General features: G+C 38.4%; 1 protein-coding gene across 2 annotated transcripts in view; it reads left to right on the top strand.

Moving 5' to 3' along the window:
* ephb2b (eph receptor B2b) overlaps positions 1–18,447 on the top strand; it is a 145,360-nt gene extending 126,913 nt beyond the window's left edge. For both annotated transcript variants that reach the window (XM_043252519.1, XM_043252520.1), the window contains exons 7-16: positions 109–271; positions 1,935–2,043; positions 2,299–2,363; positions 4,934–5,056; positions 5,149–5,396; positions 9,287–9,502; positions 9,588–9,737; positions 12,375–12,568; positions 14,967–15,122; positions 16,559–18,447. In XM_043252519.1, coding sequence (XP_043108454.1) covers positions 109–271; positions 1,935–2,043; positions 2,299–2,363; positions 4,934–5,056; positions 5,149–5,396; positions 9,287–9,502; positions 9,588–9,737; positions 12,375–12,568; positions 14,967–15,122; positions 16,559–16,667 — 1,533 coding nt within the window. In that variant the 3' untranslated portion in view covers positions 16,668–18,447. The remainder of the gene's footprint in view (positions 1–108; positions 272–1,934; positions 2,044–2,298; positions 2,364–4,933; positions 5,057–5,148; positions 5,397–9,286; positions 9,503–9,587; positions 9,738–12,374; positions 12,569–14,966; positions 15,123–16,558) is intronic.
* The last annotated feature ends 2,406 nt before the right edge of the window (positions 18,448–20,853 follow it).

The following is a 20,853-nucleotide window of genomic DNA, read 5'->3' on the forward strand; positions in this document are numbered from 1 at the left end:
CTAGGAGTCACTTGTGATGTCCTCTAGTGTGAAAAACTGTGACCAAAACGCCACTGGATTTGTAAAATTGATGTATTTACCCCTTTTTTGGTCATTTCTCTGTTTCAGGACCAGACGGAGCATAACTCTTCCATAGTAAAGAGTCAGACCAACACTGCAGTCATCCGTGGCCTTAAACCTGGAGGCATCTATGTCTTCCAGGTCCGAGCACGTACGGTGGCAGGGTTCGGACGGTACAGTGGAAAGATGTACTTCCAGACCATGACTGAGGGTGAATATGGTTTATGTGTGGTTCGTCTCATCCGAAAATTGATATCGTCTCTTCAGATGGTTTTTAGGAGAATAAATTACACGCATATGATTCAGCCCATCATTCTTAAATCTCCCACTTCTTATAAGAGCAAATCTGTGTGTAATTGACTTGCTGAGGCAGATAGTTTATCTACTAATCTGATTCTCTAATTATGATCCACGTTAGCGAGAGGCATCTCCAAATGATCTGTCCTCTTTCTGCTTCATGTCTCTGATTAGATCTAAGGAAATTTAAGTAAAATGTGATGTTTTTCTATATATTATTTTGAAACTACTGTTCAAAAGTGCACTGTCAGTATTTTTTATTTACTGACTTCAGCAAGGGTGCAATACATTGGTAAAAGTATAAAACATAGTATTGATAATAATAGGAAAATATATATATTTTTTTAATGGTTATATTGTTTTACTGTATTTTGATTTAATAAATTCATTCTTTATGACCATAGGAAAAAATCAACTCTAAACTTTTGAACAGTAGTGTATTTATTGTATTATATGTGTTGAAAATCTCAAAGTGCATTAGATAAAGCAATTTAACTTTATAAGTGCAACATTGTTATTTATTTATTTATTTATTTATTTATTTATTCATAAAAATCTTAAGCCTTCATATCAAGGTAACACAACTTTAAAAATAGAGTAGAGTATTACATTTTTTTTTTCATTTGTCTTTTTTTAACTAAATATCACAATATATATCATGGACTTCATACCGAGGTATCATCGTACTGTGTTATTTTGATATTGTCGCATCCCTATTATGTATAGGTTACCTGTCCTGCTTCCAGAACAATTAAGAGGAAGAATGATAGCTGAAACATGTCACTGGATGGATGCCCATTATTTTGCCTTTCCCAGATCACCTTATTCAGACACAGCTGCCTCACTCATGCCTGCTCACTCTCTAAGCCGCTTATTATGAGCAGAGAGTCAGAATTAGTCTGATCTATCCTCCCAAGCTCTCTGCTGGCATGATGAGAGACAGCAACTCAGCCAGGTGATCCAAACACGGATGTGACATGCCAGCAGGCTGCCAAGAGGTTTAAAACCGATTAAACAGGAAGTTGCAGTGCAGTTGAATTCACGTGAGACCTGACGAAGTTCAGGTTTTTGTTTACTCACTCACTTACCTCAAGTTTTGGGAGCTCAGAGCAAATGTTTAAATGTGGTAAAATCTGGTAGCACGCTAGCACATATAGCCTCTAGGGTTGCGGAGTAAGCACAGGGGTTTGTATGCATTGTGAAAGAATAGTCTGTAATTATAAACGAATAGGGAAGAACGAGAAAGCTAGGCAGGAGAGGAAGGGAAAAGAAAGCTCCCCAGGCCTTCCCAACATCCCAAACCGTCTGTCTTGCACCAGTACACACCACCCGACACATTTCTTCCATCGCCTGCCCATATGCTGCTGGAGCTGAGCAGTCCAAGAGTACAGCCCCGTCTGCCTGAAGGTATCTCACACAGGGCTTCCTGTCCCAGATTCCCCACTTCGAAAGGGTCTCTCACCTGTGTAGACATACACTGCAGGACTCCTGTGCCTCAAGGCTGTGTCAGATATAGAGACACTCTGCTGGGGTTTGTCAGGAAGTGCTAACTTTTGGATATGTGTGTGTACCTACAGAGGAGTACAACACTAGCATTCAGGAGAAGCTGCCTCTCATCATTGGCTCGGCAGCTGCTGGTCTGGTCTTCCTCATTGCGGTGGTGGTCATCATCATCGTTTGCAACCGGTGAGTTTCACTTGCTGTGCTCTAAACATGTAAACCATTAGCATAGCTTCCCTCCAATTATACCAGCAACTTGTCAAAATCCCACGGATTTGCTTCATTAGCCGACATTTACAGAGCAGCGGAGCCTGTAAAAACTCACTTAATGACGAGGTTGTGTTAACAAGATGACGGTGGGCAGTAGTGAGTGTTGTTTTCAAGGCTTTAGCACCTTTTTAAACAGTACAAGTAGAGCTGTTTGTCTTTGTTCGACTGCAGACGTGGATTCGAGAGAGCAGATTCAGAATACACAGACAAGCTGCAGCACTACACCAGCGGCCACAGTGAGTATTTACGTCTTGACTACTGTACACACACTATATGTATACATTTGAAATGTATACTGCCAATCATGTTTTTGAACAGTAAGATTTTCAGTGTTTTTTTAAAGAATTTATGTGATCCAAAGTACCACAAAAAGAGAAAATTCTATTTTAATATATTGTAAAAAGTACTTTATTACTGTGATTTCAAAGCTAAATTTTTGACATTATTATTCCAGTCGTATGATCCTTCAGAAATCATTATAATATTCTGATTGCTGCTTGAAAACATTTATTATAATTATCTTGAAAACAGCAGAGTAGAATTGTTTTCAGGTTTCTTTGATAAAAGGAAATTTCAGAAGAACAGCATTTATCTGAAATATAAATCTTTTGAAACATTATGCATGTCTTTATCACCAATTTAAAACATCCTTGCTAAATAAAGATATTATTTATTAAATACAAAGAAAGTAAATACACGGTATGGTCTAGAATGTTTATTTCAGATATGATTAAAGAACGGTTTTAAATATTAATAATAATAACAATAATATGTTGAACAGCAAATCATATTACTGACTGATTTTACTGATTACTGAAAATTTTGCTTTGATCATAGGAATTAATCACATTTTAAAATAGAAATTCGTTATTTAAATAGTGAAAATATTTCAAAATTTTGCTGCATTTGAATCTAATACCTGCAGGCTTGGTGAGCAGAAGATAATTCTTTAAAGACAAAAAAACTTACTGTTCAAAAACTTTTGACTATTTTTAATGTCTTTTCATGGAAGTCTCCTGATCACCAAGTTACATTTTTTTTTGATAAAAAAATACAGTAACATTCCAAAATTAAGAAATGTCTTCAAAAAAGTAAACCATCAGCATTTTACACACTAATGACTTCTCCCACTTACCCACCTCACACAAATCTATTTACCCACTGTATCTCTTTCACCATCAAACACACCTTTATCTCAAATCTGGACCTCAGTTTCGCAATATTAATCTGTAAAATATTAATCCCACAGCTTCCTGCGAAATCCCATCAGAGAGTGCATAAACTACTTCCCCCAGCAGCGATTCCGTTGTTCATCTTTGTTCTCTTGCTCAGTTCTTTTTCCATCACTTGTTTATTTTCCCATCAAAGCAGTACACAAAGCTAATGCAAAAAAGCTCAGTGCCAGGTGTTTCAAAGTTAGCAAGATCCATCAAAGATTAGTCATAAAATGAGCAAGACTTCAGTAAATACCATCTTAGCCTCGGAGTGCTGTTCCATTTATAGAAATAAATCTTTAAGATTCTCTCGAGGCAATAATTTAAAGCTAAGCTCGCTCACTTGCTCTTGCTCGCTCTGCCTCTGAGGGCTTATAGTTTATCTCTCTCTTGCTCACTCTGCTGAATGAAAATGGCCTGGCACTTTTTCTCAAGTTTTATTTTTCTTTGCCCTTCCTTATCAATTTAAACAGCTTTTATGCTATGTAATAAGTGGTAAAGGACTGCTGTAAATGCTGTATTTATTGAAATAATTTCTGGAAGAGCAGGGGGCAGTAAAACCTGGAAAACCAAGGTCTGAATTCATCCATTAGTGCTCAAGAGCACAAAGTGCTCTCATTTTCTCACTCTTCTCACTTGTGTCTTGTTCAGTCCTTCTTTTTCTTTGTCTTAGACAGCTTCTTAATTTTAAAAGCATAGTTGAACATTTTCACCATTTGCTCACCTTCATGTCATTCCAACCCGGTATTACTGTCCTATTCTGTGAAAAGAAGGTGTTAGGCAAAATGTTCATGCTGCTCTTGTTCATATCCTGAAAGTAAATAGAAACATTCACGTTCACTATCTGGAAAACAGCAGTATGAACATCCAGCTAAACGCTTCCTTCTGTGCTAAACAGAGGACAGAAAGTTACATGGGTGTGGAACAACATGATGGTGAGTAAATGATGACAGATTTTCATTTTTTGGTGAACTATCCCTAAGAAAAACGTTTTTCAGGGTAGCACATACTCTATAACCTCATGAATTTGTTATAGTTTGACATTCACAAATCCTTTGATGGTGGATGCCATTCACTTTTCCCACTCTATTTATCTTCTTCTTGTCTGTTGTGAGAGCGCATTTATCAATTCCAAAAATGTCTGCGCTGCCAGATCACCAACAGAAAGCCTCTCCAGCTGCATTAAAACAAAATTTCCATTAAAGTGCCTTCAGATAGATTTGGAGCTGAGAGAACTGAATAATCGCATTTAAAGAAGAAATTACTTAATTCCTAACACACCTAAGTCCACCTTAAGCCAATTTACTTGAAATCAAAAGCCATTTGAATGGCAGTACTGGAAATTGCTGATATATGGATTCCTCCAGGGACTATGACACCCCAGAGATGATACATACATTAAAGCGCCTTATCTTTCTCTTGGCGAACGCTGTTACACTCCATTGATTTTAGTCATGAGCCGTTCCAGTGTCATGTTTAGAATCCAAAGCTACTGGAAAGCCAGCCATTCCCAGAGACCAGAATAACTAATATTTTCAGACGTTTAAACTGATTATTCTGAAGTTTTTAAAAGAGATTTTTTTTTTTTCAAGTGTCACCAGGAATGAAGATTTACATTGATCCATTCACATACGAAGACCCCAATGAAGCCGTGAGGGAGTTTGCTAAGGAGATTGACATCTCGTGTGTAAAAATCGAGCAAGTCATTGGAGCAGGTAATCAAACCTCCAAATGTCCAACAGTGTTCTACCGGGATGATTTACTTGTGCCTTGACCTAAAGAACAGTGCACTTGCCTCTATCCATAGGAGAGTTTGGAGAGGTGTGCAGTGGTAACCTAAAGCTCCCAGGAAAGAGGGAGATGTTTGTAGCCATTAAAACACTGAAGTCTGGTTACACCGAAAAGCAGAGGCGGGACTTCCTGAGTGAAGCAAGCATCATGGGGCAGTTTGATCACCCCAATGTCATCCATTTGGAGGGAGTGGTGACCAAGAGCAGCCCTGTCATGATCATCACAGAGTTTATGGAGAACGGCTCACTGGACTCTTTCCTAAGGGTGAGTATAGATGTGATAACTGTGATGTAATCTATAACCTAATTTAAATGTAAATTATAAAGAAAAACATTTTTCATACTGTACATTACAATTTTGTGCATTTTGATCTAATTTTTAGAGGGTTTCTTTATTTAGTTAACCCCCTGTGGTCGACAAATGTGCTGTTGCATTTTGTTGCAGTTTTTTCTGATAGCCCCTAAAGGAACTTTATTTAAGTAAATTTAATCAAAACAGATAAGAGCAATACATCAGTAGAATCTGTAAAGGGTCTACGTTTATTTGTATACACACGATTGCAACAAAGCTTTTTGCTTTTGGAAAATAAACAGAATGCGCTGTCTGCCACCTGGGTTTCAGTGATCTTCATTTAGAAATGCATCACAAAAATTAACTGAAACTCAGCAAATACTGCAGACACAGACATGACAAATATATCTACAGAAAGCCTGACATGTCTACCTTTAAATGAAGCCTTATCGTAATCTTAAAGTAATCGATATGAAACCCAAGCAATGTCCAGTCTTCCCATCTTGCTTCATTATCTCTAATCTGAACACACAAAATAATGTGAAATAATGTTAAATTATAATAGTAGCCATGATTATCACCTTATCTGTATTGGCTAGACAGTTTTAATAAATTTAAACACAAATTTTTTAGAGCAATGTGTGTGAACATCTCTGGGCAATGACAAATCAGTCAATCATGTTTTAGCTAGTTCCTTGAAACCTTCTGAATGAACTGATTCAGTATAATAATACGGAGTTCCCCACGCTAACACAAGCTCAGTAACATAAACATGACTCAAATTCCACTTGAATCTCTCATCAGCAGGTGTGTATGCACATCAGCATGGTGAACATCAAACAAATGCTCCCTCCTAATTTCTCATGCTGTCCGTCAGGTAATTCTCCACAGGGTCTCTCTGTAATACCCAGCTTACCCCCCTGTAGCAAACATCTACTCTCAGTATTGATTCCAGCTGTAAGACTGTTGTAATAAGCTCAATTCTCTTCCATTCATCTCTACGGGTTGCCACACTAACATTTGCTTTAAAGCGGTCTCTTTAAAGAAATAGTTGAATCGTTGCTCTGTGGTTAGTCATGCCCTCATTTTGCATTGGTCACGCTCTCTTGGCCACGTTCTCTGCATTACAAGCGTCAGATGAGCGGTGCGTCTCACAAACTGAACCCCCATATGTGCTCCCGACCTATATCACAGAACACACACATTGCGATCAGAAAATTGCGCTTGGTGTTTTAATCTGAAAACTCTTAGCCTAAGGAAACTGCTTTGTATCTCTCTCCACTTTCCAGTAACAGAATCCATCCTGCAAATGCATTTAGACGATTATCCGAGTGCAAGATTTTGCCAAAATCCTTGCTTGCAGAACAAGCGTGGAGAATGAGCAGAGAACACCGCTGTCAGTCTATGACTGGCACTCGTCAGTTTGATTTCAGCGCAGAGCTGATGTGGATAAAATAGGTGTCCGCATGCCTTGATCACTGCTAATTGGGCTCTCTGTGTGTTGCGTTGAAAAAAACTACCTTTGATTTATGTAAATATGTAATCTTCGGGGACGGAATGATTTATTTTGCTCATTAGGAAGGCTTTGCCTCTGATCTATCATGAGAGAAACTTATTTTATCCTTGACGCGTAGCTTTTGGGGGTGTTAAGCTCAGGAAGTGTAATTATCTGAAACAAAAAACCTTGTTTAAATGAAGGTGAGTAAACAGGAACCAAATAGCCAGCCATTTGTTAGACATTTGAACCAAATATACTTCTTCTCACCACAGTCAGATCCAGTTTTTGGTACCTCTATAATTGTGAGGTTCTGGTGTTATTTTAACTGTTTGGCCAAGCAGTTGTTTTGATCAAGTTTGTACTTGCACAGCTTACCCCATGACAGAATACACATGCCCTACCGTGCCATCGCGTGAAGTAATGACGGATGTCTGGTAATGCAAGTAGAAGTGTGAAAAATTGCAACGAACATCTCATAAATCACAATTACTCTTGAGTTCAAATCTTAAAGCTATTTTAAAACATTTAAAAAAGACTAACTAATGTTTTTTTGCTCTCATAATGTCAGTTTGGCGGTGTGCGAGAGCTTTGAACCTCCTCAGATCTTTGTGTAGCTCCACAATTGTGTTGTTTCTTCAAGACTGTCATCCATTTCTGACAGAACGCTGAATTCTTTGAAAACAACACGCCTCTGTTGTGGCACCTCACTATGACAGCGGATGACAACACTGTGTGTTAGTGCTGAAGAGCTAGAATATGAGTCTGATGGAGCTCTTGTAAGACAGGACTGAGAGAGAAGGAGACTCAGTGCTCACCTGTCGTTCTTGCACTGATCCAACCTCCAATGTTGTTTTGTGGCAGATTAAGAAGCGAGAGAGCAAAAGGGAAGAAATTCAAAAAGGTATGTTGTCGAAACTTTCAGAAAGAAGCATCAAAATGAAAAGTTAAGCACAGCCAAATAGAACCCGACAGCAAAGACGTGTCTAAGAAGAAACAGCACGGATAAAATAATTCGCATATAATCGGAAAAAGAAAGAAAGAATGTTTGCTTCACTCAGACTGCAGATCCAAATAACTTTGAGGTGAAGAATCCCTCCAATTAAACTATAGGCAAACACTGTGAGCAGATTAAAGTGCCAGGCTGTATTTGCAAAGGATTTCAGCTTTATGAATAATGGATGCTGCTTAATTGCTGCAGAGTGTTGAGGAGATGTTCCATCAAGTCGGCTTAACATGGGGGAAGGGTTTGAGTGTGACACATGCTGTTCAGAGGAGGAAGGGTTTGTATGCAACACTATATGAAGACGTCTTGTGGCTATTTCAACCAGGATCCAATGCTTTTTGTCTCTCTTCACTTGACGCGTGCATGTCTGTCTGCACTGCGCCTGCTGGACTCGTCTCTGATCAGAAGCTGAATGCTGCTTGCTTCATGGCTGTCTGCGGAGGGTCTGCAGATGGAGGCAGCTGCAAGCACAGCTGGGTCAGAAACTGCTGGACCTCCTCATGAGCAAAGGGCTTTCTGACCACCATGGTCAACAGCTGCAAGATTTGCCACGGCCTGCATTGATCATTGAATGTCTGATCTAGCATCGCGTAGCATAAACTCAACCAATCCTCACCAGAGCGTTTGCACTGCCTGCCCAAGTCAGGCTGGACTCAATGCATTGTGTTCAATCTCTATTTTTATCCAACATTAACCGTGATTTCCACAGCTTTATTTTGCTTTATTACTGTTGTTTGGGATTTGTATGTTAGCCAGAAGAGATAACTGAAGAAGAGATAACTTAGGAGTCGCTATTAGGAATGTGCAAAATACAGTTTTTTGTTTGTGTGCACACACTTCACCTTTACAAAAAGCATTTTGTAAGTGAATTGATTTTAAGACAAGATTTTAATAATTATTAAGGTTTTTTTTGTTATTAATAGAGAAACTTGTGATTAAAGTAGGAAATGTAAGAACAATTAAATTAATAATATTTTAAATAAAAAATGGCAGGTTTTTAATATGAGGAGCAAAACTGAAACCTATAAATTTTTTGTCTCTTTTTGTTATTAAAACTATAGAAGAGTAAACAATAAACTAACATTTTATCACTATTAATATTAATATTTCGTTGTCATTTATTAAATGAATATTTCATATCAACTCACACCTCATTAGATAATTTGTTCTAAGTCATTTGGCTTTGGTTTTATTTGGTGTAAAATATCTCTAGATAAGGTTTCTTTGTCAACATTTGAAAAAAAACATGAGTGCTTTCTGTCTTTTTATGCATACATTTTCATGCTAAATTAATGATAACATCACTACTCTTACCACTTATTTTTATGTATTGACCTATTTCTATTCTGTACTTGTTTTCAGCAAAACGATGGGCAGTTCACTGTAATTCAGCTCGTGGGTATGTTACGAGGGATCGGCTCTGGGATGAAGTACCTTGCAGACATGAATTACGTGCACCGGGACCTGGCCGCCCGCAACATCTTAGTCAACAGTAACCTTGTTTGCAAGGTGTCCGATTTTGGACTCTCACGCTTTTTGGAGGATGACACATCAGATCCCACCTATACCAGTGCCCTGGTGAGACGTTTTGTAATATTTGATTTGAAATGTCATGCAAACTTGTGTTTTGAGATGACTTGATGTTTATGATTTGGGTTTATAGGGTGGGAAGATCCCTATTCGATGGACAGCCCCAGAGGCTATCCAATATAGGAAGTTCACTTCTGCCAGTGACGTATGGAGCTACGGGATCGTCATGTGGGAAGTAATGTCATATGGGGAACGGCCATATTGGGATATGACCAATCAGGACGTAAGTAGCATACCACTTTACTCAAACTTATTTCTGGGGACCCACAGCTCTGCACATTTTGCATTTAAGTGTGTCAGATAAAGGAGACATGCAAAATGTGCCGAGCAGTGGGTCCCGAGGAACAGGATTGAAAACCACTGACTTCCACTATCTTTCAAATGTTTCGGTTTGTTTTTTTTCTTACATTTGCTTACTTATGTTCACCAAGCCTGCAATTTATTGAATTAAGAATACAGTAAAAACAGAAATATTGTGAAATATTATCACAATCTAATTTTTTTTTTAATACATTTTAAAGTGTCATTTATTCCTGTGATGGCAAAGCTGAATTCAAGCCATCAATGCCACGAGATTCTTTAGAAATCATTCTAATATAGAATCATTCCAAAACATTTCTCAGGAAGGTCAATGATGAATACAGTTTTGCAGCATAATATCTTGAGTTTGGTGAAAAATATTTAATTATTAAAGATTACGAATTCCTATTTTTTATACAGTTACAACATTATTTTTACTTTTGTCATTTATTCAGTTCTTCCCATTTTCACTCCAACCTCATAACCATTTTTTAAACCATAAGCTGCACATCCTCCATCTTTACTAAGTAAAACCACCAATTTCTTATAAAACAAATTTCCAATAGAAGCACTGTGAAATGATCATGCCAAAGGCTTTTGGTTGGTTGCCGTATGTTAGCGCGTGACAGATGAATGCTGTGCAGCAATGTTGAATCAGAGGCTAAGGTAAACAGCAGAGAGAGCACATCGTAAATCTGTCCATGTGCTGCTCTGCTGTATGCGAGGCCAAACCTCAGACCCCAAACACTGCATGAGTGCAATCAGTCTTTACAGAAACAGCCGCACCGATCATCACATCACATTGGCCTCAGAATGCAAAGACGACATAAGGCTTTGCGTCAAGAAATCCCATTTTTGAGGTTCAAGAAAGAGGTTTGGACTGCGTTCGTGTTTGTTTTGAGAATGTATGCTTTTGGTGGCGACATCATGTGACTTTCAAGCTATTGTCCTTGTGTATTGTATTGTGTCAAAGGGGATCATTTACTCTCACAAACGCTACCACAGAATTTCACCTGTACTTCATACTCCTTTCCCAGTGAACAAAAAGATGATTTCACATGCAAAGCATGTGCCACGTTAAACAGTCCCTGCCCTTGAAGAAAGCTCCCATTTCTAGCATCCCTCTGGGTGGCTGGGAAAAGGCAAATTATGGGTCCAGATAATGAAAATAGTTTCAAATTGAAAGTGTGAACGCTAATGCGCTAAGAGGGAGCGCAGATCTCACCAGTTATCTTATTAGCAGTTCCAGATAGTGTCGCAGTCCTCCCATCGGGTTGGACGTTTGAGGCGGCTGAATGAGATTAATCAGGCCTTGAATGGAGTGCCGTAATGGCTACGATAATGAGCTGGGGAACGCCGGGTCTCACTCGGGTCCTGCTCGAGCTTTCCACTTCATGGCCTTGCATCTCGTTTCTGGCCACCAAGGCTGCTTGAAGCATCCTGTTTCATTCAGAGTTGTACATCCATCGGCTCAGTTCATTAAAACGCTCAGTATCTGGTTTGCTCATTTAGTGTCGCTACACAGTTAATTTGCCGGAGATGTATTTAAGTTTTATTTAAGTGACGTTCTTGATTTCCTGTTACAACTTGCAGCACATTTTCCAAATGTACAATTTAGTCAGCGTTTATATTACAGGCCATGTGTTAATCATGTTTAATCTGACAGATGTTGCTTGATTGGAAATGAGTAGGATGGATATGAGCCAGACTCAGGCCGAATACTGCCAAAAAACTTAGTAACACTAAGACCACTCTTTTTTTCACATTTGATCAGAGAGGAAATGCTTGTACTGCCAAATTGTTGTTATCAGCACCTTTATAATCAAGATCTATTAGCTGATTTAGGAGGTATTTAGATAGCAGCTGACTGTGACCGCTTATTTATAGTCTGTGTGTGTGTGTGTGTGTGTGTGTGTGTGTGTGTGTGTGTTGTGTAAGTGTGATTGTGTGTGTTTGCGGCCAATGACAAATGGCTTCCTTGTGTCCCCCCAAGACCCAGATAATGATCACAGTGCATTTATGAAGACTGCAGATCAATCCTCTGTCTCCTGCGGGGTTATAGCCCCCCTGCCCCAGTCGCTGGCTCATATCTACTGCCACCTGCCTCGCACCATGCCGACAGCTTCTATCAAAACAAAGTTTTATGGCAATAAATTACATTTATTTAAAGTAAATGAATTTAAATCTAAGGCATTACACGTTATGTTACAATTCCGAAAATTAAACTTCTACTGTTACTGATTATACACTGGATTATCTCAACAATGTTCACCCAAAAATGAAAATTACCCCATATTTTACTCACCCCCAAGCTATCCTAGTTACAGATGTTATGTTGTCGAATAATGTGGCTAGTATGTGACATGGTGCTGCTTATACAAGAATCCTGACTTTAAGTTTAGCTTGTGTCATTTCCTGAAGCCACCCCTTTCTCCTTCCTGCTATCGTTTGTCACCTGTCACTGAAACCTTTATATACTTGGGATGCAACAAGCGTGTCTTTCTCTGGCCCTGTTAATAACCAGCTAGAGACCTTCACAGATCTGTGTCTCCCTCTGCAGGTCATCAATGCCATTGAGCAAGACTACCGGCTGCCCCCTCCCATGGACTGTCCCAGTGCCCTCCATCAGCTCATGCTGGACTGCTGGCAGAAAGACCGTAACAACCGGCCCAAGTTCAGCCAGATTGTCAACAACCTGGACAAGATGATCCGTAACCCCAACAGCCTGAAGGCTATGACTCCCCTCTCATCAGGGTGAGTTGGAAAACTGTGAAGTTTGCTTGAATGATCAGAAGCAGATGAGTCAGTGTGCGTAAAACCTAGTAGACAGCATTCGAAGGGGAAACAGCTACAGCTGCAACAACCAATAGTTAATGACTGATATATCTCAAGTTGACTAAACGTGATGAGTCATATTTAGTGTTTCAAACTAATGCGTCCTGTGCTTAAACAGATGTGTCTACTGCTTAATGCATTTTCTTTAGCACAGCTTTGTCCTTATTTGTATGTTAGAAAGTGTTTTCATTTTGCAAGTTTCTGTTACATTTGAAATAACTGTATTTTTGTGAGACCATTTGCAGTAAAGGGACTATTTTAATAAAGTATAAATGTAATGTTCAGGGGTGCATTTTCCCGAAAGCAACTATGATCGCAAGTTTCCGTTGTTACCAATAGAGTGCATGGAACTAGCGACTATAACTTTTTGTTTTTCTTCATTATCATTTTTATTTAATGATTTTAGAAATGTCATTCAAATTGTAAAATTCAATTAAATAGTAAATTCAATTTAATGGAAAATTAAGTAATGGTAAAATCTAGTTAATAGTAAAATAAAGTATACACATAAAACCCTTTTTACGCAAATAACCTACAAAGATATATATACTATATTGTTTTTCATGGGTTTCAGTGGGCAAAATGTACAGTAAAATGTTTTTTATTTAAATTATTTTGGGATTCATTTGGGATTATTTTCATTCATTTCATTTTTATTCATCTGACAAATCAAATAAATAATGAACAAATGAAGGGATTATATATATAAAAAAAAATTGATCCTAGAAGCAACATTACGCTGCTTTCTAAGACACCTTAATTTAGTCAAAAATAAAAAGCATGCATTGGTTGCAATCGCAGAATGCATTGCAACAGCCTGAGTGAAAAAAAAATCCATAATGTAGATCATTCTATAAATATTTCATCAAAATGTTATGTGTGTGCTATGTTGGTCAGTGCACTTTAGGGCCCAAAATTCTTTTTTTTGTGCACATCGTGTAGAGCTTTCATTTCACATAAGCTACCTAGAAGGCTGTAGAGAGCAAGGCAGCTTGCTTGGCTTTGAAACAGGGCGTGCATTTAACACTTTGACTCATCTGACATAATTTAAGTCATGCAGAGTAGTACGCAATAGTCGTTATAATAAATCATATTTATGTAGCAAGTCAAGGAGATGTTTAAACAAGTTTCTACAGTATTTAGTTTATGGAGACACATTGCCTTTTTGGAAAGCTGTATAGACACAGACTTGAAACTTTACACTATGGTATGCCGTGGCAGCATCAAGGGATCATAATGACGTTTTCAGTCTAACCGTTGTACATACATAATATTGTATTGTTTGGAGGGAAGTGCAGATCCGTCCATGTTACTTGATATATGTGTGGCTACAAAAACTATTTTATTACTTGCTTTGAAGTTTCTTTTTTAAGATATTTAGTACTCAGATTAGTCTGACATCCTCGCCATTACAATGAAGTGCATGTCTGTCTGCATGTGTCCTTTTGCGTGTGTTTTATATATCAGAGGAAATTTTCTGTGCCGACCTTGCCAGACCCGACTCACTCACATCCTCTAAGGCATGTTTACAAAACCAAATGGAATATGACCTTAATAGAAACGTCTTTAAACAGCCCTCTTTTAAATGATTCCTGTTCTGTTTTCAATCTTTGGTCAATGTTTTGATTTTGCTTCTGATACCTGTGGTGGGCTTTATTGATGCTGTAAAGCTTGTGGGTTATTTCTTTTGGTTAATTGCTACGTAAATAAAATCAATTAAGTTTGATAGCTCAAATCATTATTAAAGGATTTAGGCAGTTGCAAACTTGAAATAATTGTAAATCTGGGGAAAACTCTCATCAGTTTCTTGTGAACAAATGTAGAGTGTCCTAGTTTCTTATGTCTTCACGCTGATGGTGAAAGGCTTGGGTTTTGTGAGCTTCTCACCAGCTCTCTTTTGCCTGGAGGCTAATACGCTACAGTAGTGTTGCTAGAAAGTACAGTCATCTGGGGACATTAATTGCATTTTTTTGAAGAATTAAGCAGGGCAGAGGATATTTTGCACTTAAATTCTTCCCTAACTTCCCTTTTTACCTCTCCAGAGATTGAATTATATTGACCCAAGAAATAATATAGCTCAGTATTCCCGCGTGTGTCACAATTGCCAAAAATATGCAAGATTTAATTTAGTATTTTTTTTTTATTTTTTTGCATTGATGAGAATATGCCAAATCAATGAGAACCACCTGTACTTTAGGAATGTACCCTGTATACTTTGAGGGGATTGTAGTGTTTACTTGGTGTTTAAAAGCAACAATTTTTACTGCATATGCTGTGACTCATCTGTCTCTCTATCTCTTTCTCATTACCCCTCCAGTGTGCATCTGCCCTTGCTTGACCGCAGCGTGCCCGACTTCTCTAGTTTTAACACTGTGGATGATTGGTTGGACGCTATTAAGATGGGCCAGTATAAAGACAACTTCGCCAATGGCAACTTCACCAGCTTCGACCTTGTTTCCCAGATGACCATGGAGTAAGTACTATATCTATAAGAGAGAACAGTTTGGAAAACAGCCACGCTTTGATCACTGAGTCAGCAGAACCTCTAGGGGATCTTTGATTCTAATAGCGCTGCCTGTCATTCCCAAGTTTTCTCTGTCTATTTTTTTAGTATGAAATATTATATTTTAGATTAAAATTTGGTACAGTTCAAAAGCTTTGGTCAGTAGGAGCCTTTTTTAATACTTTTTTCCACAAGGATGGATTAAATTGACCAAAGGAAAAAGTAAAGACACTGTTTTTTTTATTTTATTTCATTTTTATTAAACAATATTATGGTTTCCACAAAAAAATGTTGAGCAGCGGAAATGTTTTCAACATTAACAATGTATAAAGATTCTTGGGCAGCATATTAGAATGATTTCTGAATTATTATGTGACACTGAAGACTGAAATAATGGCTACTGATTATTCAGCTCCGCCAGCACAGGTAAAAATTGCATTTTAAAATGTATGAAATTAGAAAAAGTAGAAACCCTTTATTAATAAATGACACAATAAAGACTCAAACTTTATTGAAAATGACAATTAAATAACTGCCCATACTGACATTTCCGTTTCATTGTGTATTAATAGATGTACTATTCAGTGGAGCTGCCCTCGACTAAAGATTTTTTAAAATCTGCTCCAATCAGCGTGACACTATTCAACTTCCATACTTTGCACAGACACTTAAATAGTGCACATTAGACTGAATGGCCATTAAAGTTGCTGCTACTGCTACATTTCAGATTATAAGCCATATTTGAGGTCAGTGAATGATATGCGAGCTATTGGGTGTCTGGTGTACTACCACAAATACCAGCTGTTAATGATCTGTCCATCATGGACTGTGTGACTTCACCACTTCCTGTTGATTTTTTTTTCCCTCTGACTAAGCAACAAATAAACTTTTGGTTAACCAAACCTCTTTGCATCAACTATTACGGGACACACCTACTTATCGGTCTCTATATTATCCTCTTTGTCTTTTCATAAAATGAATAATAAATGCAGTCTGATATGATTTCTTAGTGATTATACTGCTGTATGGTTTTAAATAAAAAATAAATATAGGTATATTTTCTCATCTTTGTTGCTGACTGTCAGTCACAGTGTAATGTTAACCACAGAAAAATTTATGCATAGATTCTTTTCCTCTCCTCACCTCAGCTATTACCTGACCAAACCAGACATGACATGAAAACAAAGGAAGTGTTGTTGTTTCGGAGACGCTTGGATTGTGCAACAAACAGAGGATTGATAGAGATAAAGGAATTTACCGGTTACTCAATCTTGAACTAACATGCTCAGTTTACTTTGGCATAATGGGATGAAGCCAGTGAATAAAAATGTGTTACTACAGCTTTATGGTATCTGCTTCAGAGCATTCGTGTTTAATCTTGCCTCTTTCTGTTTGTGTGTAAATAGGGACATTCTCAGGGTCGGAGTGACACTAGCGGGTCATCAGAAGAAGATCCTCAACAGCGTTCAGATGATGAGGGCTCAGATGAACCAGATCCAATCGGTAGAGGTTTGACCATGCGTCCCCATTAGACTGGTAGGAGGACAAGAGGAGGAGGCGGAGGGCCAAAGTGAAGGGATGGGGCGGCCACTAAAGACCCTAAGCCTGATTTTCCTTCTGGACCACCTAGGATATCCACCTGCCCCCTCCTCTGAAACACTCTCGTTCTCCATCTGTGTTATCTGAATTCCCCATTAACCCCCAGACACCCTAATGGGCTCGACTCGGGAAAGCTGCGTCTGGAAAATATGGTCACTACACCTGATCGTTTAGCTTTAGCCGCCACCAATCACAGGATGACCGATCAGTCTGCCAGCAATAGGCTCCGCCCCCTACTTCCATCGACTTTTCCTCTTAATTTCCTTCCATTTTATTCATTTTTGTTTCGTTTTTGTTTTTAGTCTTCATTTTTTTAAAGAGTTTTTGTAAAGAATTTTTAAAGCTATGAAAACACAAGGAATCTATATAAAATATATAGATCGGTGTAAAATTGCAGACTGAATAAGGTGGACTGAATCAAAAGGCTACCCTTTAAAAGGGCAATGAAGAAACAGGAGATAAACGAAAACAACACAAAAAAAAACTCACCACACAATACATGCTTCTGAGATTTTCTTTCTAATATTTTAGGAAAATCTTGAATAGAAATACTGACTGTCTGCTCAACGGATACACAGGGGACAACCTACGGGACCTTAATCCCTCTCCCCTCGCTGACAGCCGAGGGAAAAGTATGTGAACACCATGAAATGGGACTTCCTTTTGGCAGCCAGTACTGCCTCGAAGAATTTTTTTTTTCTTTTGGAGTTTAAACTACATCAACACAAATAAACAGACAAACGGACAAAAAAAAAAGTCAAAATAGTTATCACAGTGTTGAATTTGTGGTGCAGATTCCATATTGCTAGGGGGGAGAAAAAAAATAAATATTTTACAGATGTCATAAGAGCCTGCCAAATAGAGCATCATCCCTTTGTACCTCGTCCTGTACATATCAGATGCACTTGTGAGGTCGTCAGTACAAGCCTGATGTAGTCCAACATTTAGTTTCTGTTTCAGTATTAGATGGATCTACATTGACATTTGATGGATTTTCTTTCGTGTGCGTATATGACTTGAGGGGGTCATCTTTTATATTCTTCCTCCTTTTTGTCATGGGCTAAGATGATTTAGTTTGAAAGACGGCGTAAGATATTCTCCCCCTCAATTTTTTTAGCATGTTCTTTCCATGAACTGCTTTGAAAGAAAGACCTCGAGTGCACGTATGGTGTGGTCTTCATATCATCTACGCTCTTCTTTTATGTTTGGATCCCTGCCGTGTGTGTGTGTGTGTGTGTGTGTGTGTGTGTGTGTGTGCGAATGGAGCACATGGAGCTGCAGAGCATGTATGGTGCAAAACTATGATTTCACAGGAAGCTTGGATTTGATACACTTTGCAGATCACTGTGTTAATACGCTTATATTTTTGCCACCAAAACCTGTTCTTTAAAAAAAAAAAAAAAAAAAAAGATGTTTTATAATAAGGTGTTTAGGGGTTTTAATATCTGATTAAGTATGCAGTTAGAGGACATTTTCATAACAGGGAAGTGATTGTTCATTGTGAAGCATAGTTTTATATAAGAATATTGTTATTGTATGACATTTTTAAACTGATTACATTCACCAATTGGGGCCAAGCTTAAATTTGGCACTTCATAGGACATTTAAACAACAAATCACAACCAATATCAGCTGTAAATTAGTGTGTATATGTTTTGTTTCATTTTTTTTTTTACATAAAATACATCCCACCGTTCTCCATGGTATGGTCCTTTTCACGATGCTCTCTGAGATCTATCACCTCCATAGACATAAGAACAATTCTGAAGCAGAACCCCCCCCCCTTCAGAGAGTCTCAAAACCGTGTTGAATTTTAGTGTAAATAATATTTTTTTTTTAAATGTGTTGTTGAAATGGAATAGGAGAGTCGCTATTGTCGATGTTTATTTTAGGCCTTTTCGTTTTGTACTAGGATTGGCTGAGAGAAAAAAAATCAGCCATAGAGATGAATGGGCCGGAGTTTGTCCATGCTGGAGTGTCTGTGTGTGTGTGTGTGTGTGTGTGTGTGTGTGTGTGTGTGTGTGTGTGTGTGTGTGTGTGTGTGTGTGTGTGTGTGTGTGTGTGTGTGTGTGTGAGCGAGTGTGTTTGTGTGTTTGCACATGCAGGTACGTCCGTGTACCAGCATTAAGGTCACTGTGGTTAACAATATACTTCTTGGGGCTCGCTTTATTCCATAACCTCAGGGTTGACATGCACCTGCGTTAAAAACATACAGCGCTATGAGGTAAGGTCCACTGGCTTTATCTCAGAGTGCTGATGGAGTTCTAATCAGATGGTGTTGACCGTCCTCTGTTCTTCCCATTACATAATGCTTCCATTAAAATGAAGATTCTGTTGTAACATGTTTGGACACGAAACACAATGTTCAGCAGACAGGACATCCCAGGTGTGAAATCTCGAAATACACAGGGATAAAGGTTTGAGAAACGACGTGCCTGCTTTCTCCTGTGTCCAGAAAAAACGGTAGGATTTTTACTTTCCTTAGAGCTTGACATAGTAAATGGCCCTTAAGTTTTAGCTCTCAGCTTTTCAGTCATTTTTGGTAACTTCTTTTATTACCAGCAGGAGGATACAGGGAGAAAGGAAATGAATATGGGCTTAACACCTTGTCCTAACCAGCAACGTGGAATTTGACCGTCCACACCGAAAGCAAGAATTCAGCACAGCGCAGTCACAGCCAGTGTTTAATGTGCAGTTAACATAATCGTTCAGAAGTTTGGGGTCGGTAAGACAAGTCTCTCATGCTCGCTTCATCAAAGCTACATTTATTTGGTCAGAAATAGAGTGAAGGCAGCATTATAAAAAAATAATACAATAAAAAAAACCTTTTCCTTTAATATGTAAAAATGTATACAATTAGTCCTGTAATGGTAAAGCTGAATTTTCAGCAGGTTTTTTTAATTTGCGGTGCTCAAAAAAATGTTCATAAATGTGTGCTTTCTGAATAATAAGAAATGAATCTTGAACCCAAACTTTAGAATTATAACGTATGTTGGTCAAGCTTCTATAGAAATCAATATCAAGAAATGGACATTGTTCTATCCCTTTCAGGGCATAAAATGATTGTAAAATAAAATAGTGTAAAATAAACTAAAAACCGAATGTGAACTAACTGAAATAACATAAGCAAAATAAATACATTTCTGTTCTTTCTCTTTTACAATGGACGGAATAGTCTTTACGGACAAAAACAATGAATACATGTAAAAAAATCATCCGCTTTTTCATGGTATATATGCCATATGTGACACCTCGGTCGCTTTCAGCAGCTGGTTGGGGCAAGGAGCAGGTCAAAGAGGTGAGGTGAGACAGATTGAGAGTGAGGAATGTTCTCACATCATAAAACTTGAGCAGTGATGGTGCCAGCAGACTTTACCTGTCTGTCCAGCACATCCTCTCAATATTTAATGGCTTCTCAGTGTCACTGCTGCGCCGTGAAACTAAGGTTCTGAATCCCTCGTCTTCCTCAGAATAACACCGCTTCTGCTTCACCCTCCTTGGACAATCACTGTCAGTCAAAGCTCCAGCACACACTCCGGGATCCACACGCACATTGCTGCTGTACGTCTGCAGAAGTTTGAGACACTCGTGGCAGTAGCTCAACAATATTTAGAGGTGCTGCCCACAAGTTACAGCGTGTTTTAAATCAGCCTAACAGCACAGGATTAACAGAGCTTTGAATGAAATCCAGTGCTGAAGGGATATCCTGTGTTCCTGATCCTCATCTTCTTTCGCTTCCAATGAAATGTGTCCTTTCATAAGTAGAGTTTGGCTATTTGCAAAAAGACGGTTTTCTTGCAGCTTGGCGCTTCGGCACGTTGCAGTGAGAGATCCGCAGGAACATTAACGACCAATGAGCCTTTCTGTTTTAAGATATCGGTATGTTGAAAGATTATGACGTGCTTGACATTTGCTATGCATTTTCTTCAGCAAACCTGTATTTACATAGAAATATTTCATCACGGCTGTCTTATGTAATTCTGTTTTTCCACTGCATCTTTAACCGCTCAAGTTTGTTTCTCGGTAGGGGACTAATCACTTCATACGTCTCCCTCTCTCATTTGTCGTTTCACAGAACACTACGTAGACCACAGACAAATGA

Source organism: Puntigrus tetrazona, chromosome 11 (assembly GCF_018831695.1).
Source record: "Puntigrus tetrazona isolate hp1 chromosome 11, ASM1883169v1, whole genome shotgun sequence".
Classification (NCBI taxonomy): Eukaryota; Metazoa; Chordata; class Actinopteri; order Cypriniformes; family Cyprinidae; genus Puntigrus; species Puntigrus tetrazona.